This window comes from Dama dama, chromosome 23 (assembly GCF_033118175.1).
Source record: "Dama dama isolate Ldn47 chromosome 23, ASM3311817v1, whole genome shotgun sequence".
Taxonomy (NCBI): domain Eukaryota; kingdom Metazoa; phylum Chordata; class Mammalia; order Artiodactyla; family Cervidae; genus Dama; species Dama dama.
Genome location: NC_083703.1, coordinates 5,798,263 through 5,826,127, shown reverse-complemented (window position 1 = coordinate 5,826,127; position 27,865 = coordinate 5,798,263). Strand labels below are relative to the sequence as shown.

The 27,865-nt window shown below is 51.0% G+C and overlaps 2 protein-coding genes across 4 annotated transcripts in view; one reads left to right on the top strand and one right to left on the bottom strand.

Moving 5' to 3' along the window:
- Nucleotides 1-9,507, bottom strand: part of LOC133044555 (uncharacterized) — a 402,843-nt gene extending 393,336 nt beyond the window's left edge. Inside the window, exons 1-2 of one of the 2 annotated variants that reach the window (XR_009689984.1) lie at nt 8,338-9,507; nt 1,180-5,966 (exon numbers count right to left, since the gene is read on the bottom strand). The gene's annotated coding sequence lies outside the window, so the exon portion shown is untranslated. Of the gene's footprint in view, nt 1-1,179; nt 5,967-8,337 lie in introns of those variants that run through there. The other variant, XM_061125948.1, reaches the window with a different exon arrangement.
- A 785-nt stretch (nt 9,508-10,292) lies between these two features.
- Nucleotides 10,293-27,865, top strand: part of JAG1 (jagged canonical Notch ligand 1) — a 35,697-nt gene continuing 18,124 nt past the window's right edge. For both annotated transcript variants that reach the window (XM_061125946.1, XM_061125945.1), the window contains exons 1-5: nt 10,293-10,895; nt 11,329-11,634; nt 20,020-20,071; nt 25,091-25,345; nt 26,957-27,017. In XM_061125946.1, the coding sequence (XP_060981929.1) occupies nt 10,815-10,895; nt 11,329-11,634; nt 20,020-20,071; nt 25,091-25,345; nt 26,957-27,017 (755 nt within the window). In that variant the 5' untranslated portion in view covers nt 10,293-10,814. The remainder of the gene's footprint in view (nt 10,896-11,328; nt 11,635-20,019; nt 20,072-25,090; nt 25,346-26,956; nt 27,018-27,865) is intronic.

The following is a 27,865-nucleotide window of genomic DNA, read 5'->3' as shown; positions in this document are numbered from 1 at the left end:
GGATCCTCAGTTCTCCTGCCCATAATCTCTCACCCTCCTTCCAGTTAGCCCAGCTTGCTCCATGACTGCAGCAGAGTTTTTGTGTTTTTAAAAAATATTTATTTATCTATTTGGCTGTACCTCATCTTAGTTGTGGCACGTGGGGGCTTTGATCTTTGTTGCAGCATGCAGGATCCTTCGTTGTGGCATGTGAGATCTAGTTCCATGACCAGGGCTCGAACCCGGGTCCCCTGCATTCGGAGTACAGAGTCTCAGCCGCTGGACCACCGGGGAAGTCCCCACTGCAGAGTCTTGAAGTGAAAGGGAAGCAAGTTCTCTGGGCCTGCGCTTTGAGCTGGTGCACCATCACTTCTGCATTGATTCGTGGCCGCAGCAAGTCACGAGGCCAGTACAGACGTGGGGCTGGGGCGGGGGGTGGTGGCAAACCGTTGGGGCGATTTTCTGCAATTCACCCGTCATAGATTAATTTGTAATTAAAAAAAAAATTATCTTAGAGCTAATTTTCCAATGCAATGCCTTTACTAAACGGGTCTACGTAGAGTATTTTAATGAATATATATCAAATGTTTGCTTAAGAATATACTGTACTGTTTATATGACCACCTTATGCTAGGTGTTATTCATGCAATTTTGATGTCCAGTTTATTCTCATGTTGCTACCACAAGAGACCTGCTTTAACTATGAGTTAATATGAAGAGGATTAAAATAAAACAGAACTGGACATAATATATAATGTTGGGTTTGTGCCAGGTGAAGTATTAATGCAATTTTGAAAGCAGGAAAGGCTAGATGAAGAAAGCTTGAGAAGTAAATTTAAACTCCCTGGCTCTAAGCTTATAACCTTATTACTATTATCTGTGGAGTGGAGGTCTGGAAAAAATCAAGATTTAAAAAAAAATGAAGTCTAGTATCTTTTGATTGAAGACTAGCCAAAATACCATTTTTTTCTCTCATAAAACTCACGTTTTTGAGAAAGTTAAATGGCTTATTTCAGTACTTATCTAAAAAAGCTTTTTATAAGTACCCTCTCTCACAATTAAGGTACTTATATCTCATTAGTTTTACTCCCCAGAAAAAGTTTACTGAGTTCATCAAAATCAATAAGTTTACACAAGAGAACTCAATTGAAAAAAAAAGAAAGAAAGAAATTCACTGTAACTGACCTAGGTAATTACAACCATGTAAACCAGAAGATCAGAGATCTCAGACTGTATTGTTAGAACTTACACTGGGTCAATCTTTGGGCAGGGCAATTTGTGAAACATTTTTTGAACAAGAACAATTAAATTGCTAGGATTTTAATCTGTAATCATTTCCCACACATGAGAATTTATTCAGTCATTCAGTAATAGTCGCTGAGCAGTATGTAAAAAACAAGAAACAAAAAAGCCGCCATGCTAGACAGTTGGACATCATCTTTGGACTAGCATAACTCTCAGAACGATGTACCCTGGGACCAAGGGATCGCCCTCTCCTGCCCGCCCCCGCACCCTTCTCAGGGCAGTTCTTTGTGTCAGGCCTCAACTTCCAAGTGTTTCATTCTGAGAAACAGTTGTATTTTCAGAGTTCCATGAATATAAGACCCAAGTCCCCCTGTATTTCCACAGCCATGCACCTTCATAAATGTGGGTGTCTTGCACCACAAAATACCAGGGAAAGCTTTGCTGCATCTGAGGGACCAGCCTATTGGCACTCCGCAGATAATCTTGCAGCTGTCTGTTTTTCTTGATCACTCTGGCCGCAGGCAAGCTTATCATCCAATTCTCCACTCAGGTAGTCGTGCCTGACCTGTCTTCCTTTATTATTTTTCCTCGCTGGTTAAGATCTACCTTCAAGCTCCATTTTCCCTGGTCCTGATATTTATTTGTTCATATATTTTACCTGAAAGTCACTTGAAATCTTTTTTTAAAGACTAGGCTGGTGTATAAATGTATAGTTGGAAAAAATCAATGTAAGAAATTCCCATTATGACACGGAGCTCATGAGTGATGAGATCTACCCCCAAAATGTAGATTTGAGTAACCAACCCAGTGACACGATATGGCCACAGCCATTGGGAAGAACCTCTGATAACTTCTGCTTAACTAACGCATAGACTGTCTCTATATTCAGTGTGGATGAGACCTTAGCCTGCGTATGAATCACCTGGGGATCTTGTGAAATGGCAGATTCTGATTCGGATGATCTGGGGTGAGGGCCAGAGAATCTGACTTTCTCTCCAGCTTCCAGGCGGAGCCACTGCTGCTGGCCTCAAGACGGTATACAGAGGAGCAAGGGAGAGATGAAGGTAACAGACCAGGGCTAAGATGACCAACTCTGTGACATTTATACTTGATTTATTTGCTGCAGCCATTAGGTAAACATGAGTGTCACTGAGTTTCAACAAGTCAGTTCAGGAAAGCAGATAAGTCCATGTTATTCTCACCCATGCACACCAGGCTCTGCTGATCCCCAATCAGTGGGATCAACATCATATTTGTCTAAAACTGGCTCCTAGATTCTCTTTGTGGGTAGAGACCTGAATTCCCACCCTGCCCATTTACTTAGGCATTGCCTCATAGATATGAGGTTCCTAGGAAACCACCTAGTTCAACATCTCACCCAGGATGAGGAACCTCCGTCTCTCCTGCTGCTGACAAGTGGTCCCAGCAGCCTGTCTGATTACCTTCAAGAGTAGGTACTCACTGCCTCCAAGGCAGCCTGTTACACTGAGGAAGAGCTTTTATGGAAACAGTCTGTCTTTCTGCTGAGTCAAAATCAACTTCCTTATAACCTCCACCTGTTAAGCTGAGTCTGCCACTTACAGCATCCCAAGTCTGCTCCCCCAGCTTAAGGCAGCCTTTCCAATACTGCAGACAGCCGCTACGCCTCCTCTTCCCTCTTCTCCCAGTGAGGCCCTCCCAAGTCCTTCAAATGCTTTCCTTAAAGGTCTCCAGTTGTTGACCTTTCACCACCTTCTGAGCATGACCCAATCGGTCGATGTGCCTCTTAAAACGGTGCCCAGCATATACGCAACAGAACTGAAAGCAGGATCCTGAAGAGATATTTGTAGACCCATGTTCATAGCAGCATTATTCACAACAGCCCAGTGTCCATCAACGGAAGAATGGATGAACAAAATGTAGCATATGCATACAAATGGGTTATTATTCAGCCTTACAAGGAAGGAAATTCTGACATGCAACAACATGGATAAACTTTGGGGACATTAGCTAAATGAAACGACAGCCACAAAAAGACAAATGCTGTTTGACCACACTTACGTGAGGTACCTAGAATAATCACATGTGTGGACCCAAAGTAGAGTGGTGACTGACAGGGGTCGAGGGAGGGGAGAGGTGGGGAATTGTCTAATGAATACAGAGTTTCAGTTTGAGAAGATGAAAATGTCCTGAAGATTGTTTTCACAACAATGTGGATTAAATGAACACTTTTGAACTGTACACTTAAAAATGGTTAAGTTGGCAAATTTTATCTTATGTGTATTTTACCACAGTTGTTAAAAAATAATGCTGCGAGTTGGTGAGAACCCTTCAGTTGTGTGAAGGCTAGTGTGGAGTATGCTGGAGCTATTTTTCCATGATTGCTAACCCCTCGAATTTCTAGTAATGCAACCTCATACTGTGGCCCTTCCCCCATTCTTAGTAGCCTGATTACACAATTAAGGCATGTCACAGGTGTGGTCTATTAAAACCCCCACCTCCTCCTCATATGAATTATTGCCAAACTATCCTAAAATAATGTAATTGGCTTCTCTAGTTTTTACGTGCCTTTGAAAAAAATTACCAGTTCACTGAAATCATCTTTTAGAATTGAAACTTTCTTTATAATCATTCAAAGTTTTCTAAGCCTTAATTTCCAAAAAAGAATCTTTGATGTGTCCCTAAATCATTTCTGAATGATGTCTGTGAAAATCTGTGTATCAGTAACCTGTTATGACCTGTAACCACAGATCTGAAATTTATAGGTACTCCTTGTGCCAATATTTCTGTGCTCAAGCTAATGTTTCTTTAGCCATCCTTGGGTGCTCTTGGCATCAAAACAATAATAAAAACAACTATTTACCTTCTAAATGAAAAAATAACCTTAAGCATTGCAATCGTTCACATTTTATGTCCTTAATAACTTCTGAGAGAAAGCCATCAGTAAAGAAATCACTGGCTTGAGAACAAAAATGTCAAACACAGACACAGTCTTGTTACTTACTGAGAACCATTAACCCAAACACGAAACACTGGGATTTGAGGCCCTGTGGCTTCCGTGCCATTGGCAGGTGTGATCACCTTTCTTTGACTCTCACATTTATGCATGTTTTGAAATTTTCTCAGATCACTGGATATATTTAGCTCTCCTTTTCTCTAGTTCCAACAACCACTTTGATTTTTTTTTTTTTTTTTGAGTTCTGGAGGCAGATTTGGGTTTGCACAGGTTTAGAAAGTTGAGTGCAAACAAGATGAAAAAGTGCTGAAAAGTGAATCATATTGCGGTGTTCACATTTTCCAAATGCTGCCTGTTTTAGGGCTTCCCTTGCGGCTCAGCTGGTAAAGAATCCGCCTGCAATGAGGGAGACTTCAGTTCAGCCCCTGGGTTGGGAAGATCCCCTAGAGAAGGGAAAGGCTACCCACTCCAGTATTCCAGCCTGGAGAATTCCATGGACTGTATCGTCCATGGGGTCGCAAAGAGTCGGACACGAATGAGCGACTTTCACTCACTTCACTTCAACTGCTTTTGGAAGTGTAATTTTCAGAGCCTTTTAGGAGATGAAAAGATTTATAAGAGTTCAGTCACACTTTCAAATTACAGAAAATTGGTAGTTTCATTCAGATCAGTCAACTGTACAAATGGCTAATTTAGTTTCAAAAATATTATCCCAGAACATCCGCAGGTCAAGTCATTCAGGTGTCATTCACAGAACAGAAAACTCACTGTTATCACCAGAAAAAGGAAGGTGGGTGAATCATTTACGGTTGTTTGAGAATGCCAATTTAACAGCAATTTATACCCACGATTTTCACTCAAAGAAGACTCTCCACTATAAAAAATAAAAATAAAAAAACAGGACATTCTATAAGTACTCTCCCTGCCCCATTAAATGATGAAACTATGGTGGTTTAGTCACCAAGTCGTGTCCAACTCTTCCGACTGCATGGACTGTAGCCTGCCAGGCTCCTCTGTCCATGGGATTCTCCAGGCAAGAGTACTGGAGTGGGTTGCCATTTCCTTCTCTAGGGGATCTTCCTGACCCAGGGATCGAACCTGGCTCTCCTGCATTGCAGGCAGGCAGATATAAACTTATGAAAGGTCATTTTAAAAACTTTTGGTTTTAATTCAAGGAGTGAAATGAGGAAATTAGTCCCAGGGTTCCTGGGTTTTGTATCTTGGGGTTTTTCTACTTTCTGTGACTGGCTTGTTAAAGAAGACATGGACATGTAACTATTTGGCCTGATAGATTTCCAGATAATGAATGTGAAACAGGGTTGGGACAAGACAGGCAAAATTATAAATACCCGAGCTCAAGGCAAAACCAAAACAATGTTTAAAGCAAAGCTCATACAAAATTACTGTTGACAATTCAAGAAATTCATCGTTCTAGTTTCCAAAGAAAATGAATTCAGATCTCTTGTGTATGTAAAAGGAAGCTTTGGAGGAAAAAATGGTTAGATCTACTCGTTCGTGCTTGGGTGTATAAATTGCGGACTGGTTATGATGGTGGTGGGAGGTATAACTTTATCCTGATTTGTTAATGTCTAATTCATTGCCCACAGGTGGTTCTTTTTTTTTTTTTTTTTCTGGTCCAGGACTCCTTGTGATGTGGAAGAATAAGAATAATCCATGGAGGTGGCTGTGTAATCAGATGATGTGCTTCTCTGGGGAGCTGGCTACACAGAGTTTACAAAGGCTTACATTTTCTGAGACGGTCATACGGTAGAGAGCCTGGGGGACATGTATGTGTCCTTCGCTTCTGCTGAAAAGGGACAGAAACATATCACAACTACTTTTCCATGGAAGGGGGCTTGTGAACTTGCATCAACTTCATCCTCAAAGAAAAAGGAAGATACTGAAAGATATTTCACATGTCCTTTCTCTGTTTTTGGACCTGTCTCTCTTACTTATTGGGCTTCCCTGGTGGCTCAGAGGGTAAAGCGTCTGCCTGCAATGCGGGAGACCTGGGTTCAATCCCTGGGTTGGGAAGATCCCCTGGAGAAGGAAATGGCAACCCACTCTGGTACTCTTGCCTGGAAAATCCCATGGTCAGAGAAGCCTGGTAGGCTACAGTCTATGTGATTGCAAAGAGTTGGACATGACCGAGCGACTTCACTCTCACTCTTACTTATTGGAAAGAAAGGATTAGGGAGAAAAAGTGTGGGGAACGAAGCTGTCTTCCTTGAGTTCACTGTCTGGGTGCTCAGGCGTGTCTGATGGTGTAGCCCGCAGGCGCCTCTGTCCATGGGATTCTCCAGGCAAGAACACTGGAGTGGGCTGCCGTATCCTTCTCCAGGAGATCTTCCCGACCCAGGGACAGAAGCCACGTTTCTTGCATTGGCAGGCGGATTCTTCACCACAGCCACCTGGGAAGCCCTGTGTGTTCACTACCACAATCTAAACTATCATCAGCTGGTTGATAAGCAACAACATTTGAACTACAAAAGGAAAAAAATGAACTATCATCCTCCCTTACAAGCATGCCCTCTAGTTTATTCAGTCCATTATTCTGTGTTATCCACTGTATTACTAGCACCTAAACAATACCTGACACATCAATAATTATTTTCCTCAACATTTTATAGTGAAAAATTTCAACACATAAAAGTTTGAAAGAATTTTACATGAACACCAGTGTACCCACCACCTAGATCCTATCACTAACACTTTAATATTTTGCTCTTGCATATATCAAGTGATCCAGTCTTCTTCATCCATCAGTTCCTCTAATTTTTTATGCATTTTCAAGTTGCAAATAGCATTTCTCTTCCTCTGAATACTTCAGCACTCATGTAACTAACTCAATTTGAGTATTACTAATTTTTTTTGAACATGCAATGAAATGCACCAATCTTAAGTGTACTATTTAATAGAATCCTGACAAGTGCATACACTTGTGTAATCCAAAGCCTTATCCAGAGACAGATCCACCCTCAAAAGAGGCCTTAGGTCATTCCTAGCTCCTCTCCACCTTCCTATTTCCCTACTCTTTTTTTTTTTTTTTTTTTTTAACCATAGATTAGTCTTGTCTGCTCTAGAACGTCATAGAAATGGATTCAGACAGGATGTAGTCTTTTGTGTCTGGCTTCTTTCACTCAGCTTCATATTTCTGAGATCACCCATGTTGTTGCACGTCATGAAGTTCTCAATAAATATTGACTTGCTGATTTTCATCACAGTGTCAATTAACCAGGGACTTAAGCCAACTAAATGTATTTAAATACAGTTATTATAGCTTGAATATCTTTAAGTAAGCCTTTGTTGTGTGTGTGTTGGGGGGGCTTCAGCACTACTTTTTTGTTGATGATTCAGCAAAGGTAGGGAAGTTTTGCAGAAAAAGAAAAACAATGCATCATCTTTTTAAAATTAAAATAGAAAGATACTTAAAGACAGTTATGATTTGCACACAAGACTAGCTAGACAGGAACTAGCCACCAGCCTCTCCCCTTCTTACAGGTGTGATGGCTAAACACAGCAGTGTTCACGGGAACATTTTTCTGTAATGGTCACTTACTATAGGCTACACCCAAAGGCAAGATGCAAAGTGGCCAAGGGCAGGGATCTCCAACCCCTGGGATCTAATGCCTGGTGATCTGAAGTGGAGCTGATGTAATGAAGTAAAACGCACAATCAATGTAATGTGCTCAAATAATCCGGAAACCATCCCTCCCCATCTCTGGTCCCTGGAAACATTGTCTTCTACAAAACCAGTCCCTGCTGTCAAAAAGGTTGAGGACTTCTGGCCAAGGGGGAGTTTGCATATTTGAGTTTTTTCTGAAGTAGTTCCCCATTCTCCAGGGAGGGAGGCTGAGAACCGGCTGGGAGGAAGTATAGGGCAGAACGTCTCCTTGATGTCGGTTGTGGAAAACGTGACTGGCTTTTTGGGGGAGTACCAACTAGCCGCAAGAGGCTCAACTGAAAATTCTCCAAAGAATCCCCGCTAGCCCACAGCTGTCTTCTCTAAGAGTGGGTTCCCAAGCTCAGGAAGGCTGAGGGGCACCATACTCTTCACCTGAGAATTTCATGTTTATTCATGATTTAACATTTCAGTTCAGTCACTCATTTTGGGTAGGGTTAATCAGTTTCCATCCCTCAGAAATCGATGTTCTTATTATTCAAGGGGCTAAACTCACCTGTGGCCTGGAGCTGACCTCAGCTTACATGCACATCATATTCCCACCTGAAGGCATCTGGCATCTCAGGCAGCCATCCAGTCCCGTGTCTGGATCTAAACTCTTCAGCTAACGGCTTGACTCCTTCCTGAGGGGTGTGGGGAACAGGCCACAGGGGCACAGAAACAAAACAGATTCAGACATGGGGAACGCCAAGGAATGAGCATTTTAAGACCTTACTAGCTTTTGTGAATTTTTTTCCCCCCAACACCAGCATTTTGCTTTTAAACCATTACTTAGCACCCCAATTAGAGAAAATTTGGAGGCAGAGGTGAGAAGGGGGGCAGATAGGAGATGGGAGAGATTGGTTTCTATGGAAATGTTGATGAGAAAAGTTTAGATGTGATTATGTATGAAAGCTGGATGTCTTGTATTTAGGATAATTGGGGGGAGCTGGGACTGGGGTATATTAAGGCAAAACACCCCGGTTGCTACTGCTTATGATTCTGCTCTTGGAAATATCCTTTCCAAAATATGGACTAGGTCTCTCAGCAATGACCATCAAGATGGGACATATTACCATTAAAAAGCTGTCTCTCTTATAGGCTGTTAAAATGCCAATGTTCCTAAACCATCCTCGGTGATTCTGAACCAGTGTAAAGAGGTCAGTTAGCCGCCTTGTTTTATTCTCTAGCCTGATGAGATCAAGCATTGAAAATACTGTCCGTATCGACCCACCCACAAATAGCCACAATTAGCCACCTTTTATTCTCTTTTAACAAAGGAGCTTGGAAAATATTTTCCCTTGACCCCTGCAGCCCATCGTGGTCAACAGCTTCTGAAGGTCTGAGCCACGATCCGGCCCCTAAACAGTCACGCTTTCCCGCAGGACGGACCCCATATAGGGGTCAAAACTTTGTGCATCTTTCAGGGGAAATCGATCTTTTTCCTAGAGACCCCCTCCAACACAGCAGCAGGTCCCCCCAGAAAGGGGCTGGTAGAGGCGTTGGGCAGGTTTCCTTTGACCTTGGTTGTGACCTAGAGTGTCGCTCTTAATTGCGAGGCTCGCCTCAAGGTAGAAAATAGCACTGGTTTCCACTGCTACCCCAGAGAAGCCCAGTTGTGCTGCCTGGCGACGGCGGGGAGACAGTCTCTCCCAGGCTGGGCTCCGGCCACCCAGAGCGGCTCCGAGGCCGCCTACAGGTGCAATCCCGGCACTGCGTCCCGGGCGGCGGGGCGGGAGGACGAGCCCCAGGGCTCCGGCCTCTCCCCCGGCCCCGCGCCGAGCCTGCGCGGGGCCCTCGCCCCCCCATCCCGCCGGCCTCTCCGCCTCCGCCCCGGCGCGGTTGGAGAAGGAAGCTGGGGGCCCTCCCGGGCTCCGCAGACTCAGATTTGGGCGGCGGCGGGGCGCGGCCGAGGCTTCCCCTCGCCTCTGCGGCCAACCCGGCTCCGGGAAAGTTTTCCCAAGTTCCCAGCAGCGCCGGCCCAGGTCGCCTCCGCGGGGCGAGCAGCCGGCGGCCCGCGCGCCAGCCCCGCCGCCGCCGCCAGCCGCGCGCTCCGGGCGACGCGCTTGCTCGCTCTCGGGGAGCGGGCCCGGCGCCCGGGGCGAAGCCGCAGCTGACGCAGGCGGCTCGGAAGGCGGAAGCCGCCCCGCTCCGACCGCTCCGCAGCGCCGCGGCGCCTACACCCCGACGGGCAGCCAGAAGCTCCCTGCCCCGAGCGCCCGAGGGGGCGGTCTGCGCGGAGCCCGCGCGCCCCCGAGCAACGGAGACTTTACGTCCCCCCGCGCTCCGCCCGCTCCCGCCGGGCCCGAACGCCCGCAGGTGGGGGTCTGCACCGGCCCGAAACACCCGCGCCGCCCAGCGCGCCGCGGAGCCCCCGGGCCCTTCCCCGTCCCCCCCCGCAGCGCCGGGGGGGCGTGGCGCGGGCGGGCACGCCCCTCATGAATATGAACGGACGCATGCGCCGGCCCCGCGCGCTGGGTAGAGGTGGCCCGCTCCGGCCGCGGCTCCCAGACCCGCTCCCTGAGTCCCTCTCCGAGAGCCGGGCGGGCGGGCACGCGTCATTGTGCTACCTGCGGCTGGCCCGCGAGCTGGGCTCCGGCTTTTTTTTTTTTTTTCTTCCTCCCCTCTCTCCCTCCTCTTCAAGCAGCTGATCTGAAAGGGAATAAAAGGCTGCGCATAATCATAATAATAAAAGAAGGAGAGCTCGAGAGAAGGAAAGAAAGCCAGGAGGTGGAAGAGGAGGGGGAGCGCCTCAAAGAAGCCATCAGAATAATAAAAGGAGGCCGGGCTCTTTGCCTTCTGGAACGGGCCGCTCTTGAAAGGGCTTTTGAAAAGTGGTGTTGTTTTCCAGTCGTGCATGCTCCAATCGGCGGAGTATATTAGAGCCGGGACGCGGCGGCCGCAGGGGCAGCGGCGACGGCAGCACCGGCGGCAGCACCAGCGCGAGCAGCAGCGGCGGCGGCGTCCCGAGTGCCCGCGGCGGGCGGCGCAGCGATGCGGTCCCCACGGACGCGCGGCCGGCCCGGGCGCCCCCTGAGCCTCCTGCTTGCCCTGCTCTGCGCCCTGCGAGCCAAGGTAGGAGCCCGCGGGGCCTCCCTCCCGGCCCTCCCTGCCCTCTCCCTTCCCCTCGCGGCGCTCCTGGACGCCAGCGGTTGAGCGTCTGGAGCGGGCTTCGGAGCCCTGGGGCGCCGGCTCCCGCCTGGGCCCCTGCGCCCGATAGGCTGCACCTCGGCCAGGGGGACTCCCGGGCTCCCAAATGTACCCTCCAGGCTAGGCAGAACGCGCGTTCGCGCCGCTCCTGTTCCCAGGGGACCGTCGTGTCGGATCGTTCCCACACTCGAGACTCTTAAGCCCGGGAATCGCGTTGAGTCCTTGCACCCAGTTTTGCAAAATGAGTTTCACTTGGCGCCAAGGGCTCGTCGGGGAGGGCGGGGAGGGAGTCGCCGCTTCCACCCTCGAAGAAAACAACTTTCCCCTGCGCTGACCTCTCTCCCTCCCTCGCCGGCAGGTGTGCGGGGCCTCGGGGCAGTTCGAGCTGGAGATCCTGTCCATGGAGAACGTGAACGGGGAGCTTCAGAACGGGAACTGCTGCGGCGGCTCCCGGAACCCGGGGGACCGCAAGTGCTCCCGCGACGAGTGTAACACGTACTTCAAAGTGTGCCTCAAGGAGTACCAGTCGCGCGTCACGGCCGGGGGACCGTGCAGCTTCGGCTCGGGGTCCACGCCTGTCATCGGGGGCAACACCTTCGACCTCAAGGCCAGTCGCGGCAACGAACGCAACCGCATCGTGCTGCCTTTCAGTTTCGCCTGGCCGGTGAGTGGCGGCCGGGCCGGGGGTCGGACCCGCGGGCCGAGCTCTGCTTTCTCTTGCGAGAGGAGAGGGATTTAAAGGGCCTTGGCTGGAAACTCGGCGCAGGCCGGGGACGTCGATGCGGGGGTGCGGGGGTCGTCAGGGAGCTGAGGCTCTGTGCTAGATCTTGGCAGGCCCCAGCCCGGATGCTTTTTGCTTCGCGAAAAAAAAAAAAAAAAAAAAAAAAGTGGAAAGTGGGGCTCGAGAGAGTATTGTGGGGCAAGGCTCCCGGGAGGGCCGGTTGAAACTTGCAACTTGGAGGCCCCAGAGTAACCGCCCGAGCCAGGAGGTCATTATGGATGATCTTTGCTCAACCAATTAAACCTGATGCGCTGTGGAAGGCGGCAGGGCACAATTCTGGCCTCCGAACGCCGTCCAATTGGCACCCTCCCGTTTCCCGTGAGCAGCCCGGAGGGCGGGCGTGTCCTTCCTGGAGGGTGTGGGGGGCCCGCTTCCCGCTGCTCCCCGGGAGATTTCGGTGCGTGCGGGGGCGCGCTCCGGACCGTGTTGGGGCCGCGGGGTGGGGGGGCCGGCGCCGCGGGCTGGCCCGGCTCTGGCCCGCGCCGCGGGCCCGGGAGCCTCCGCCCCCTGCCGTTCCCTTCCTGCCCTCGCCCCCGCGCGGCGTAGCTCTGGTGGCCTCACTTCCAGCGGTTCCCGGGCTCTGGAACAGCTGTGTTTGCAAACTTCCCCGGGAAGGGCGGGGGTGCGCCCTCGTCCGGTAGGCGCGCGGCCCCCGTGAGCTTCTGGGGGGCACGCAGAAGCCGGGAACGGGCGGCTCGCCGGAGGCAGCCCCTGCGGGAGCAAATCCAGAGCCCCCCCGGCTCCAGAGCCGCTCCAGGCCCCGGCAACATCCCGAGCTGGGTGGAAGGAGATGAGCGCGGCCGCAGCAGGAAGGGGAGGGGGACGTGTGGGTGCCCTCTGGCCCACTCCCGCCGCCCGGGAGGCGTGACTCGGTGCCAGGACCGGGCCTCGCCGGCCCTGCGCCGGGCGGGCGGTGAGAGGGGGCGCTCGGTGCCCCGCGGGGTCCTCTCCGCCACGTGCTCGGACGGGGCGCGCTCTGCCGCCTCCTACCGCGGGCTGGGGCTGGGATCCTGACTGCGGCAGAGGGGAGGGAGCTGGCCTCGGAGTGTGTGGGAAGCCCCGGCGGCTCTCAGGCCCGCGCTGACTGGAGCTGGCACTACAGAGTGCCCTCTGCCTGGCTGAGATAAAACAGTTATCAGAAACGTGCCATTAAACGGGGCTTATAAAACCCTGTGGTTTGTGGGATTCTCTGAGAACGGAGGACTGGGCCTGTTGCAGGATTTCATTTTTACAAAGAGCGTTTATCTTGTTTGCTAATCCCCTATTAGGGAGAACTCTAAGCTAAAGAGGTTGGCCACGTTTTAATCTGGCTGGACCCAAGTTTACTGTGAGGGCTGACGGCCCTCGCCCTTGACCGTGTGTTTGGAGTTAGGGGGAAGGGGCCCGCAGGTGGCCCCACCGCCGGCAGGACCCGTGTGGAGCCCCTCGCTTTTCACAAGACCATAAAAGGAATCCTGTTAGTGATGTGGGAAAGCTGCGGGGCTGGCTGAGGCTCCTCGTGGGGAGCAGGGTCAGAGCACCAGCCGGGATGAGCCGGGGGAGTCTTGCTCCCCAGGCTGGCTGGGGAGGCTGACCCAGAAGGTGTGTCTGCCTCCTTTTGACATTTGGCGGAGAGCCCTAGATGGGAATGGGCGGAAGCGGTGTAGGAGGGCAGGGAGAGGATGGATTCGCTGGTGCTCTTCTGCGGTTTTCAGGCCCCACGGGTCACCAACCATGAAATAGACTCTTGGCTTTTCTCGAATGGGGAAGACAGCTGGGGCTGCACTGCGAGTGTGGTTCTTTTGAAGCTGGGCCAAATGCCTGTGTCCCTCATAAACACGTCCCCACCCCATCACCCCCAGAAGGGCTGCTCTGCCTGACTTCCCACGGGAGTGTGGACTTGGGGTGTGCCGTGTTGTTTGCCCCAGTGTAGCTGGAGAAACCCTAACGCCTGTAATGTGCAAGAATGATTGTAGCGCGAGTGTTAACTGAAGTGAAAGCACTTAGGTGGCTGCCTAAGTATGGAAGTAGATTGCACAGCTTCATTTCAGCTTGCTAATTAAATATTAATGAGTGTGCCTATTTAAAGCTGCTATCTTGAATAGGTAATAACTGAATTGGGTACAGAATTCAAGGGGGATATGGTTTTTTAAAACAATCACACACCTTGAACCTCCAGGCTGCTAAGCTTCTAACCCTTAGGCAGCCACAGTTAGCATCGGCGTGGGTCCTCCCAGGTTTTGCTGAAAGTGGTAGAGAGGTGGTTCAGAGTGCAGAGAAGGTCACTTTAGAAGGTGGTGTAATTCACGTCTTTTGTTTGGAATTATAACCCAAATCCAACAACTGCTCATGTTCTAGAATGGGAGAGGAGGCAATGATTTGGTCAGACGTGAAGTATAATCCAAGGCCCGTGTCCTTGTCAGCCGCTCTGTGGTGTGGGTCTGCCCTCTGGACAGTATCTGACTGTGTCCCACTTGGGGTCCACTGCCCCAGCCTGGCGGTGCTGTTCTTCTGGGGCTTCTAATTACCCTAGCAGTGCTGCTGAAAGGGGCTTGACTTGAAGCAATGAGGCTGATTTATGATCCTCCAATCAGAGGACCCAGTGATAAGACCATACATTATCAAAGGTAATTGGGCTCAACGGGAAGAGATTGGGGAATAACCATTTAGAAATCACCGAAATGGGTAAGTTGCACTTTCCAAAATTAGTACTAAATCCCAGGAGTGCCTGCTCATTAAAAATACATTAGTGTAATTACCACTATGCAGCCTGAAAAGCTTTTTAGGAACCCTAGTTTCGCTCTACTGATGCTTTGCTGGCCCTAGAGTGAACTGAATCTGGAGAAACTTTGTCAGAAGCAGTTCAGGCACCTCACCCCTCCACCTCTTATTTAAATGCCATTGACACTGAGTAAATCAGATGCTACAAGATTAGTTACAGACTGCCACTGACATGCCTTTGCCTTTTATGCTGTCCTTCTGGGTCCCTGGGGCTTCCCTTGTAAAGAATTCCCTGGTAAAGAATCCACCTGCAATTCGGGAGACCTGGGTTCGATCCCTGGGTTTGGAAGATCCCCTGGTGAAGGGAAAGGCTACCCACTCCAGTATTCTGGCCTGGAGAATTCCATGGACTGTATCGTCCGTGGGGTTATAGAGAGTCAGACATGACTGAGCAACTCTCACTTTCCAGGTTCCTGGGCCTCCACACATGGGTAGCCACTGGAGGGATGGGGTTCTCATTGGAACTGGCCCCTTTCTGCAGTCAGAATGTGCCACCCACGTGATCAGCGTGTGTGCACACAAACAGCTCACGTGCGTACATGCTGATAGCAAGGGACTTTCTGTGTGTGGGGAAAACACCCTTTGCCCTAAAACACCTCCCTCATACTAAAGCGATGAAATGATATGTCTGCATTGCAAAACCTGGCTGGGGAGAAAATTGAGCTGTGCTCACTTGGTGCTGTGGGTCTGCAGAATGGCCGCTCCCCACGTGGACTCCCTGTGCAAGGTACCAGGTTTCTCGTAGCTTTTTCCTCTTCCAGGTGTAGCCTCGGTGTGTTCTTCTCCTTGTTGTCTTGTTTCTTAGCAACTTATTCAAATCTCCAGTACTTGCATGAGTTTGCAACCCACCAATCCACACCCATCATTCTACAGGGACTTCAAACATTTCTCAAGACTGGTAGAGCTTTTGGCATGCAGGCTGTTAGGGAAGTTGGATGGGTGAGGAGGAGGGGCAGCAGCCCCTTACAGAGCACGCAGAGTCTCCTTGAAAACCAGCCATCTGAACGCTGCCTAAAATCTGTACAGCAAACAGTTGTAACGGACCTTTTGGATGGAAGGCATGTGAAAAGTTTAGCATGGAGGAAAAATGTTATTCATTAAAAAATGAAGCCAAGGCAACAAAGAGTCTTCACATCCTGATCTGAAAACAGGAATGCAGAGACCTGGGCTGGATTTGGAGCAGCCGCTGGCCCATTGTAGGAGGGCCAGAACCTGGTTCTAGTGCCAAGCGCTCAAGATTAGTTACCGTGTGAGAATGCATAATCTCTGGACGTGCATACAATTAGGATGGTAATCCGTAAAGGCAAATATTCCTGAGAATTCCCCTTGGTAAACTTCTAGAGACATGTTTCTACCCTCTCTGCCAAGGTGAGGTTCCAAGCTGCTCCAGTCTTTAAATACATTAAAAAAAAAAAAAAAAGTTAGACCCAAACACAGCTAACCTAGTTTTCAACTTCAGGAAGATGTTTGTGTTAGTACACATGGAAAGTGATGATTCTTGGGTTTTCTAGAGGAGGCGGCGGCTTCTGGGTTGGGAAACGTTCTGCTTCTATCTTGGCTCCGGGGGTGGGGGCGTGGGGGGTGAGTGCCAGTGTCGTGATTCCCATACTGGTCTCTGATCCCTCCCCTGTGGTCCTTGACTTTATGGCACCAATGGCATTTGTCTCTGGTGCAGTGTGTGTGCAGGGAGGCAGTCCGCAGCGCGGGTCCCAGTGGCTAACGTGGCACAGTGGCACATAAGTAGTCAGACGTCCAGGGTCCTCCACCAGCTCAGCCCAGTTTCTGCGCACTTTGGTAAATGAGTAGAAAGGCATCTTGTTCAGGCTTGCTCTGTGTGAACCGGACGGTTGTGCTTGGCTGGCTTCTCGGTATTCTATCTATTAACCTCGCCACCCTTTTGTAACTGGTGCATTTAATTATCAGTGGGATGCTTTTCAAACAGGTAGGGGTAATGATGGGAAAGGGGGTGGGGGCATCTCATTGAGAGTCTCCAATCTGGATCCGAGCTTTGGGGCCCCACTTGGTGAGTCTTTGAGGTGGGGTTTCATGAGAAAATCACCCTTTGTAACCAGATCAGACTCTATTGAAATGTCAAGCCCTGCAGACTAAATTGCTTTCCATGACTGAGGTTTCAGCTGGGCCGCCATGGGGTGGCTGTCCCCGCTCCGCACCTCACTTTGCCTGAACCCCGCCACACACGTGAGTCGTCGGGGTGAGCACGTGTGTGCCCACACATGGCATTTCTGGAGCCTTTATGTAATATGTTTGTGCCTGGAATATATTCTACTCTGGCCACCCAGACGCAGGCAGGACAATAGTGTGGCCGGATTGACTGAAACGAGGATTACAGGGAATAATGCCGCCGCCTCACAAATAGTGCAGAGACAGGACGCGGCCGTCGAGTCAGCAGAACCCAGGGCCCCAGCCTGACCGGGGCGATGACTGCGTACAATGGCCCCCCGCGCACGCTGGGCGCTCCCAGGGCGCACTGCCCGCCGCCCGCCGGGGCCTCTGGACGCTGCACGTGTGCTCTTTGCAGGGTGGGCTGTCTGCGTCCCTCAGCTTGGCGGGAGGGGAGACAGCCACTTCTCAGGGCTTGGTGTGGCTGCCACTGTTGCCAGGAAAAGGAAGCTCCCAGCTGTCTGCACAACCACCTTTGTTTCTCACATTCCCCCTTCTTAATGTGGCAGTTAAGTGCTTACCACTCTGCCCGGTGCCAAGGTAACCCCCGCGTGGGGGATGGGGGTGCTTTGAGGCCAGGACCCTCCTCGAGGTAGAATCCCAGGGCATCCTCTCCAAAGGGCCTTCTGAAAGCGGACCATTGCTCCTTCTGCTGCGCGGGATGGAGACCCAGCTCCCAGGTTGCCAGGGTCCCTGGAGCTGGGGAGGGGCAGAGGCATTCACTCTGAGCCCAAACGGAAGGTCTGATACTGCCCATCCCTCCTGCTTTGCCCCCTGGCTCTTTTTCTGGGAAAAAAGGAAAAATAGATGGATGCCAGGTAGCTTTATATAAGAATCCTATTCTCATAGATTGAAACCAAGAAAAACCCAGGTGTCTGCTGCTGCTTTTGTGTTTCTTTGGGGGGTGGGGATGTTTGTATGAACTTGTTAGTAAGTTGGAACACCTGCCAGTCATCTCACCTGCCGCCCATGCCATGCCATGAGGGGGGCCCTGGGACTCAGCCCCCGTTGGGGTTAGGTTGGCAGTGGTCACTTGCATGTGATGTGATTGTAGCAGAATGCCAATTTGGGACCTGGTGGCTGGCCTTGATGGCCTAGGGTGCGCGTGCGTGGTCTGCGTCCTGGAGTCTGGGTGTACCTTCTGGGATGCACAGAGGTCAGGCGTGGGCCTGGGAAAAGTTAAAGTTCCCTAGCAACTAATAATCATTGCCAAATTATCTTGATTGTTGATCTATAGTGCGGGGACGGAGTGGGAGGTGAGAGTGCCTCCTAATAGGAGCCTCGGAGAGGAGTCTTTGCTCTGAAGGTTGGCTGGGGAGGAGTCCTCCTGCCCCAGGAGCTGAGTCCTAGAACTGTGGTCCCTCCTCTGAAGCCTGGGAGTGAGACGGTCCAAGACTGCCAATGCTGCAGCCCCCAGCCCACCTCTGCCTCCTAGAAGGCGGTTCGTGGGAAGACCCAGATGCTGCCCTCCTTCCCCTCGAGGCGGGGCGTGTTGGCCAGTGGCTTCTGAGGTCTCCCAGTTCTGGGAGGATGAGTCTGAAGGCAGCCTGGCCTCCCAGGGCCTTGTGTGAGAACCATGCTGCCCCCTCCCTTGAGCATTAAGCAGTCCCTGCTGTCACGCCAGCTGATCCCAGAGGCCCTTCCTTTTGTGGGGCTCGCAGGCATTACGTGTTTAGTGCTGGTGCGTTTAATCAGAGGATAAATTGCAGCAATACGTGCAAGTGGAGAAGGTGGGTCTCGTCATGACCGGTAAGGGAAGGGCCTCGTTATCCAGCATCAGCCCCACATGTGGCCTCATATGGACCTGCCTCTCATCTCAACGTCTGCAGAGAAACTTCACTTCTTGCTGTTCTCAGGGAGGGGTCCTGTAATGTGTAGGAAATCGTAGGAAACGCAGAGGCAGTAAATAAGGTGTAACTTTCACTAATAAAATATCAACAATGACAGCACTGAATTTGGACCTCTGGCCGGTCGCAGGAGAGGGCTGGGTATATGCCCCGGCTTGCCTGGTTCTACTTGCTTTTCAGAGCATTTTCCCACAGTTATCAGTGAACGAAATGGAATCCTACTCTGCTTTGAGTATGAAACATATTTCGGCTGAATTCCAAGGCAGGGTCTATCACAAGATATTTTTATATTCAAAGACCTGCTGGGTCACTGTGTGAGCAGTAAGCTTGCCTTGAGTTATGAATGAAGCTCTCTTTTTTTTTTCTTCCTTCCCCCTTCTGTTTTTGCCTTCACCTTGTAGTTGTCTTGTTTGATCCATACACGCTGCTCTTCCCAGCGTCCTGGTGTTGGACAGTGAAAGGCAGGGATGCATAGAAACATTCACGTGCCCTTCCTCTCCATCCCACACCCTCCTGGATACATTTCCCATCACGAAGACAGCAGAAGCTTTCTTGAAAGCCTGGTGTTTTGTGAGACTGACCTCATCCTAAGTTACAAATGAAGATTTGAGTAAAAGCGGGAATTTGCTGATGGCTTGGGTTTTGGGGGGAGAGGTGGAATTCTGAGATAAGCTGGAAGATAAAAGGTGCTCTCAGTAGGATTGCTGGCGTCCTGCCAGTGTCCAGGGAATTTGTTTGGTTAGTGGACTCTGATTATGCCTGGAATGTTAGATCTTATTGACAGATAAGTTTATCAATAAATATAACCCATGGAGTGCAGCGCTTTCTTCCTTTTATACTTCCTTTCCTATCGTCTACCAGCCCCCCGCCCCCGGCACTATGCACCCCTAAGTTAGGTTACTGCCTTTGTGTTCAGAGTCTCTTTGCACCTACCCACCCCTCCTGCTTCCTAGAGTCACCTGATACTTGTGGGAGCCGAGATGGTCTCACACAGACAGGGCTTTCAAAGGGGTTCTGAAAAGGAAAGGGGGCCCCCTGGGGACCTCCCCAGCAGGGCCCGGAGTGAAACAGCAGTCCGCAGCCTCCTCACTGCCTGAGCACCCCCACTCCCCAGCCCAGATACCTGGGTAGGTTAGCTGAGAATCAGTTCTTTGTGCAGCTTTCTCGGGCGTCATGCTAAGAGGCTGGAAAGTTTGGGGAAACCACACGTCGAGTGTGCACAAATCGGGAGGTGGCATTTCCTGCTCGGAACTTGGGGCTACCTGCTTGCGGACGACAGAGAGCGCTGTCTCTTCTGTCAACTTGGGGTGGGCTCTGGGGTTGGTGGGGAGCTGGTCTGGGTCTGAGCACCCAGGGCCTCGCTTCACAGCAAAGACAGGTCCCATCTCCGTGCAGAGCATGCAGGCAGGCCGTGAAAGCCTGACCTTTGCGAGCTGACCCCGGTTTCTGAGTACTGAGCTGTTGTTTATCTGTGTTTCAGAGATCCTACACTTTGCTTGTGGAGGCGTGGGATTCCAGCAATGACACTGTCCGTAAGTATCAACCTGTGAGTCTGGAAGCACAGAGCAGGCCCCCGGGCCTGTCAGACCCTTCTGTACCCACCCACCCCCCAACCCTGAACCTCTCCATGGAGTCTTTTTCCATCCCTTCCCCTAGAATTTTCCCTTGGAATATTAAGTGGCCAGGACAGATTGCTAGTTAACTCAGCCCCTGAATACAGGCCTTAGATTATCTTTAGGATAGAGATCTTAATGGTTTTACAACTCTAAAACCTTGTAGACTGTGAAAGGATCAAAGTAGTGACTTTTAAAAAGTCCATTTAAATTTTAAGTGAGCGTTTAATCTCTCATCGGAAAGATAAAGTCCCAGAGGTGGCTCTGGGCTCGAAAGACAGACCTTGAATTTCACTCGGTGGGCAGGTGAGCCCTGAGTGTCTGCGTTTCCCACACTGGCCATGACAGTCCTTTCGCTGAAGCTGGTTCCAGTGCCTCGTGGCCACCACGCCAGGCTTGTCCGCTTTTGCAAGCTGACCCTGTTCTCAGCATGGGCTCCCCTGCTGGGGGTGGGCGGGCGCAGGGGCTGGGGCGGGGAGGCCCTGGAGGGCTTTTGCTCTTGAATTGTAACTTCCAAATACTCCTCCCCTCCCTGGCTGATTCTGCCAGTTCCCCTTTTGCCAGCAGGATCTGGGTGGTTGTCATGGGGAATCTTGGTTCACGCTGAAATCCGAGTCTGCACAAGAGGAGGGCTCGTCAGCCCGCTGCCTCTGACCTTTCCCTCCGCGGGTCTCACTCTCTGACCCTGCTATAGTGACATTTCCCTCTCTCCCCGCCTTCCTTTTTCTTCCTGACTCTGGGGTTGGTGAACACCAGAAGGGGCACCAGAGGGCCTGCCCCGTCTCACTGGGCTGCCTGGGCCCACCTGGTTGCTGCTGAGCCCATTACCTGAGGCTCCAGGCCGTTTGGGTCACCTGCTCCCTTGGGCATCTGAGTCCCCGAGCGGTGCCCTGTTCCGCTGTGGTGGGGGGAGGGGAGTCGGCGCCCAGCCTGGGTTGCGGCTGGTGCCAGTCAGGGCCGTGGGCCCCTGTTTGTTCCCTCCCCTGCCACGCGCGTTGGGGGCTGGCTGAGCCTTATGTCATAGGGACCTGCTTGCAGTGGTCACTAAGCACTGGGGTGACGGGCGTGGGGCAGGGATAGGCTCCTCAGATAACCTGGTGTCGATGTTGACACAGGCTGGTGGGGCGAGCATCCTTGAGGTTCCCGCTGGCCGTTGGTGAGAGCCGGATCAGGATACCTGTCGGGGTGTGCAGGGAGCCCCAAGCATCTGCAGGGCCCTTCCGAGGCCTCCCATCACCCACAGGTCAGGCGGCTCTTCCCCCGGAAGCGGGGGCCCACCCAGAGCTGCCCACAGTTGTCTGCTCCCTTTGGGGGTTCTGGAGCCTCTCGTCCCTTGCCGGGAGGTAAAACCATGGAAACATTGGGGTGGGGATAAAGGGCTCCCAGACCTTTACCCCTGAAGTGAAGGGTTGCCTCCAAGTCGCGGGATGTCCCCTGCAGGGCACTCAGGCTCACGTTGAGAACTCGATGAGGAGGGGCTGGGGTTTGCTGGGAGTGGCTTATCCACTTGCTCGTCCAGCCTCCCTTCTGCAGTGCTTCCAAGGCATCCTGAATTATAGCATGTTCAGAACCCAATGTGTCATCTTCCCTCCCCAAAGCGGAGCTTGCCTAGGGCCCTTGATGGTGACTGGCAGCAGCATTTGAACGCCCAGGACTATAATCCAGGAGTCTGGGCGGCACTCCCTATGTACCGCCCTCTCTCCTGTCGGCGTCTAATCCACCTCCGAGTTCTGACAGTCTTGTGTCCAGCAGCTCACTGGCGTCCTGCTGCAGTCCTGGTCCACGCCACCGTCTGCTCGTGCCTGAACTCCTATAGTAACGGCTGAATTAATGGACCTCTGTCTATCTGCCCTGGTCCACTTCTGGTGCTTTCTGCATTCTCCTGCCATCTTCATCTTTTCAAAGTGTACCGTTTGAGTAGCACCTTTAAGAGCCATTTGGCAGCTTGCACAGGTATCTGTGTGGCCCCAAAGCCTCTGGTACAGCCCGGCTTTGTCTCCCTGCCTGCTCCATCTCACGGCCACACTGTCATCTGTCACAGTCGTATGATCATACCGCACCAGTCACCTTTCTGTTCTCAAAGGCATCACATTGTGTCCTGCCTCAAGGCCTTTGCACGTGCTGTTCCCCCTCCCTGGAGTATTTTGCTTTTTACTCCCTTCACACTCTATGCCTCCCAAGGGGACTGTCCTCCACGAGGGCAGAAACTGAAGCTGTGTAGTAACCCAAATGGAGTTGGCTGCTCTTTAAGGACCAAACAAGGCTTCAGATTTAGAGGCAGAGCCCTGAGCTTCGGAACTGAGAATTCCCTCTCACAGCAGCTCTGCAGTGAACCCTCGGGCACAGCCCGGCCCAGGCGAAGCCCAGGAGATACACATGTGTTAGAAAGTATTGTCTGAGTCTGGCCTTGCTGTCATCTGCCCTCACAGTCATCGCTCACCTCTCAGGCCTGCGCTATCTAAGGGTGCAGATTTTACTCTTTCCCAGAACAAATGATTTCTTTTTATCACTCTGATCAATAGGTATGTAAACACAAGTTGGCATCCTTAGACCAGGTTTTCCTTATATCTTACTTAGCCTTCTTGGCCAAGGTTGCCATCTAGGTTTGTAGTTGGCGTGTTTCCAGGGTTCTGCTCATACTTGCCTCTCATGCCCTCCTCCTTGGCCTGAAGAACTGTTGCGGGTGCTTTGTCTTCCATCTTCACGCAGTTCATGATTGCAGGAAGGCCTGCTAACATTCCCTTCTACTCTCTTTTTTATTCTTTTTTATCACTGTTACCTCTGGGTGTGCTGCAAGGCCTGTAGGATCTTAGTTCCCAGACCAGAAAGAGAACCAGCGTCTCCTTCATTAGAATGTGGATTCTTAACCACTGGACCACCAGGGAAGTCCAGCCTTTAAGCTGGACTGCCAACTGAACTCACCCAGAAACACTGGTAGCGCCCCAAGCTGATAGGAAGAGTGATTCAGGTGGCAGGAGCTTAGAAAAAACTGCCAGTAGACATGCTCTCTGTAACCCGGATGCCAGGAAGTGTGTCCCAGACACCCTAGACTCCCTCTCAGCCCTTAGGAGGAATCTCATGTAGGTGTGAGGGTAGCTGCATGGCCCTGTTTGCCCCACTGAGGACTCTGACACGATGTCTCCACAACACCTCCCGAAAACAGCACGGCAGAGAGCTGACTGACGCGGCAGCCTGTGCCTTTCGGAGTGCCCTGAACTGTTTGTCCTCACCTGCCTGAGTGGAGGGGAGGCCTTGGAGCCAGGGCCAGTGTGTTTCAGTAATTCCTTTATTAAGATCTCATCATCACATAGTAATAGCTCACTCCACTTTTTAATTGAACCAGCAGAGCAAACACACAGTTAATAGAGGGACATTTTTGTCATTCTTTGGCCCGTGTTTATTTGCAAAACTCAGGTTAGGAAAGTGTTCTCTGCAAGTGCTTCATGCATGCTGGGGTGTAGGTCTGCAGGTATGCGGGCTTGTCCAAGGCTTGTCCTGCCCAAAGGTAAGCGCCCAGAGGGTGCGGACTGGGCGCTGTCTGAGGTGGAGTGTGGCTGAGGCCACCCAGGAGGCCCGTGTCCTGGTCACCTGTGGTGTTGGCCCAGCCTTGCAAATGAGCACAGGCCCTGGGCCTAGAAAAACAGGGGTGTGGGTGGGTAAGAATCACAAAGACACTGCACACAGGCCATAACGGTCGCTCCAAGGCGGCTTTGGATTTGACATGGTGTCCAGGGTTGGTGCTGGCAGGTTTAGGAAAACAAACGCAGGACCAGGCTGGGTGCTGACCTGGGGCCTCGGCTTCTGCCCACAGCCCTGCTCCGAGCTCCGGACACCTGGAATCTGCAGCTGTTTTTGTATTTGTCTCTTATCCGACTAGATGATAAGTGACTGCAGGGCAGGGACCACTGCCTCTTCCTGGAGCCGCTTAGGCCCCGGGTGAGTCTAGGCACTCTTTAAGGAGCCTGACTTGGTTGGAAAACACCCTCAGTCCACCTGTCTGTAAACTGGGGTGGATGAGTTTCCCATCTGCCCTCCAGGGAAAGGTGGTTCAAATATATCAAGTTCGTGGTATTGCTGTTTAAACACCAGCTTAAGAGGCAGCAAAGTTCTCAACTTAAAAAAAAAAACACCCAGTATTGCTCTTTGGCTTCCAGTGAAGAGTTTGGGAGTAGACACAGCTTTTCTAAAGCAAAATACACAACTCTAAAACCAGAAAAGAAAGGTTGGTAACCTTAACCTGGGATAATGAAATTTCTTGAAGAGTAGCCTTCCATAAGAGAGGGGCCTCTTTCTATTACATATAAAGAGCTTCTGCAAACCAGTGTTACCAACAGCACAACAGAAGATTTGGTGAAGGAGAGACAGAGGCTTGCAGTTCCGGGGAACAGATACACATCGTTTTGTCAAAAGGGTTCTCACCATTCACTTACCTACCCATTCAATCTGGAGGTCCAGTAACACACAGTTTTGGCACTGCTGTTGGGGAAGTTTCCTCTGCTGGTGGAAGAGCAGGACAGGGCCTTGATCCTGGTGGTTGGAGTTTTCTGGCTAGAACTGGGTTGTTTATGTGTGTGCCTTTGACCTAGTACTTCTGTTTCTGGGATATTTCTTTGTTTTAGCACCACATGCAGGCAGATATGTTCAAGGCTGTTCCTTGTGGCCTTACTTATTAACAAAAGGCCAAAACAACCTCAATGCACACGTCAGAAACTAGGTAAATAATTTCACTTTATTTGCAAACAGTGAAATAGTGGAAGTAAGAAGGTAAATGTATGGTGGGTGCCTCTGGAGAGGGAGGTGAATGGCTCGTTTTCCGCCCTTTTGTACTGTTTGAATTTTGTACCAGGTGCATTTGTTATTAAAAATCATCAGAATGGTTGGGGGAGAAATCTCCCATGTGAAGTTTACTGTGATTAATCCTTTTTTTTTTGCCTCTAGAACCTGACAGCATCATTGAAAAGGCTTCCCACTCAGGCATGATCAACCCTGGCCGGCAGTGGCAGACGCTGAAGCACAACGCAGGGGTTGCCCACTTTGAGTATCAGATCCGAGTAATCTGCGATGATTATTACTATGGCTTCGGCTGCAATAAGTTCTGCCGACCCAGAGACGACTTCTTTGGACACTATGCCTGTGACCAGAATGGGAACAAAACGTGCATGGAAGGCTGGACGGGCCCAGAGTGCAACAAAGGTGTGTGGGCGTGCTCGACGGCTGTCACCGTGAGGGCCACGGTCTCGCCCGCCTCCGATCAGGCGGCCTCCCGGGCATGCGAGACGGGGGCTGATTTCTAGGCCCCAGACGCAAAGCTGCTGTGGGTACCCCCTCCCCCAGGTGCTCCGAGCCTTGCCCGCCAACCCCTCACAGCAGCTCCATCTCTGGAGCGCTGTCCTGGGCTCAACGGGTGCCGCCTGACGCCCAGCCGCTCGGGCTCGGCCTGTGAGTGGCTGACACCGGTGTGTGCGGGCCACACCCCCGCGGCCTTGATTCAGGGCTGCAGTCCGCACTCCAGAGCGGCTCCTGGGCCGGCCGAGGCCGGGCCCCGTCTCATTCCAGTTCTGGCTCAGCCTCTTCCGCTCCTGCGCTTGCTGCCCGACCCGGCTTCTTGGGGTCTGTGCTTAAGGCCCCTGACCTAACAGATGCTGGCTGAGATGGGGTTACCCAGCCGGTGTCTGAAAGCCTGTGAGAAACGACACCGCAGGCTCAAGGTGGCCTCCCGCAGCCTTCACTGGGCATCCCTGGGGGAACGGCCTTGGGGAGAGAGTGAGCGGTGAATTGAATGTGCCCACAGCGGGACACACCTCCAGATGTCCCGTCGACTGTCAGCCCCGACTGCTAGAATTCAGGGAGTTCGCACCAGTTCACAGGTGTGCACAGAATTGTCTGTGGGCTTCCCCTTCACAAAGGCTCATTCAGAGCAAATTGGTGGGTAATTCTAGTTAACCATATAATAGGCCCTTAAGAGTATTAATGCACTCTGCTTGGTTCATATGATTTGGTAAATTCCTTTAAGATAAACTCAAGTTAAAAAATGAATTTTTGAACTGTGGCTGAAGGGCAGGGCAAAGAAGAATTTGCTGGTCTCTTGGGCAAAAATGCTTTCTTAAATAATTAGAGACAGGAATTTGAAAAGGTAGCCTTTCTGGGATCCAAATGAAAGGACTGATAAACATATTTTAAATAGTTGGTGTCCTAAAAATCAGTAACAGTTACTTAAAACTATCTGCCTACTATTTTTTAATGTCTGTTCAAAATTTTTTTTTTTTGCATAAAGGAAGCAGAATTGCTTTGTAGGAATACTTTGCAAAAAAAAAAAAAACATTCCACTAGATCCGGCTGGTGGTTTAGCCTGCCAAGTAAGGTCAGCCTGGTTGCTTTGTGAGTCCCGTGGGCTTTCTGAGACACCAGGCGTTTGGTCGGAGGGTTCTAGGAAGGCTGGAGGTTGGAGGAAGGATGACGACCAGGGGAGGATTAGGCCTTCTTTTTGTTTTTGGCAAGGGTGGGAGTTGAGGGTGGAAGCAGGGCATGTATCATTCAGAGGCACCCCTTCCCCTACCCACTTGCCTGCTTTTTGTCCACAAATACCGTCACGTTTGAGGATCTGCTCGCAGGGCCTTGAAGTTTAAAGCTGGATTCGTTCTTGGGACACCTCCCATCTTCCTCTCCTTACAGTGTACTTGAAATAAGATCTCTTGAAACAGTGGATTTTGTCAGACGAGGCCATTCCCACAACTGTGGCCCTGTGAGAGACTGGCAGCGTGCTGACACACCCTTCTGTGTTTCCCTTTTTTATCTTTTTTACAGCTATTTGCCGACAGGGCTGTAGCCCCAAGCATGGGTCTTGCAAACTCCCAGGCGACTGCAGGTAAAAACTCAACTTTTTTTTCTCCCTAATAATTATCCCTTTAATGCAAAAAGAGGACTGACTCTATTGTGAATATGCCTGTCTTTCATTGGAGGACAAGAAAACTTGACCAAAAAAAAAATTCAAATAAGCACATCCGAAGCTTATTAAATTATACCAGCTGTCCACTGGAATGTACATGCTTGGGGAAAAAAAAAAAACTTCTGGGCATAGCGAGTGACTTCATGTATTAACGGTTCTGTAAATTGATAACACGTTGTTATAATCTTCCCCTTCAAGTGCTAATGGACTGTCGAGGACGGGGCTGGTGCTGGCCGTGGTGTTCCGTCTCCCGGCCCTCCCCCACTTTTCCCATCAGTCCGGGAAAGTGGAGCATTCTTTAGAATGGGATTAGCACGAGCTCCTGGCCCCTTCGCAGGCGGGAGCCGGGCCGGTGCTGAGAGGTTAATGGCTGGGCTGGAATCTTGTCAGTTGAGCCTGATGAATGTAGACTTTTGCTGCCGACCTTTGAAGTCTGTTCTTTTATGGCCCGGGACAATGCAAGAAGCCAAACCTAGACCTCCCCCCGCCGCTTCCCGCTTACATCTTTTGGAACTTCTTGAAATGTGCATCGTGCCCATCTGGGAAAGGCTTGTCTCAGGAAATGCTGTGGGTGTCTGTGGCACTTTGACAGGAGCACCCACTTTACTCAAACCCTCCCAAACCTGAAGGATTAGCAGATTTAACGTGACACTACATGGGTCCTTCGGACTGTCGTTTTCGCCCCCAAAGCCACTCCAGTTTGAGCTGAGGGCAGCTTATGAATCCTTAGTCTAAACCAGTGCTTCTCAAACTGACGTTACCTGGGG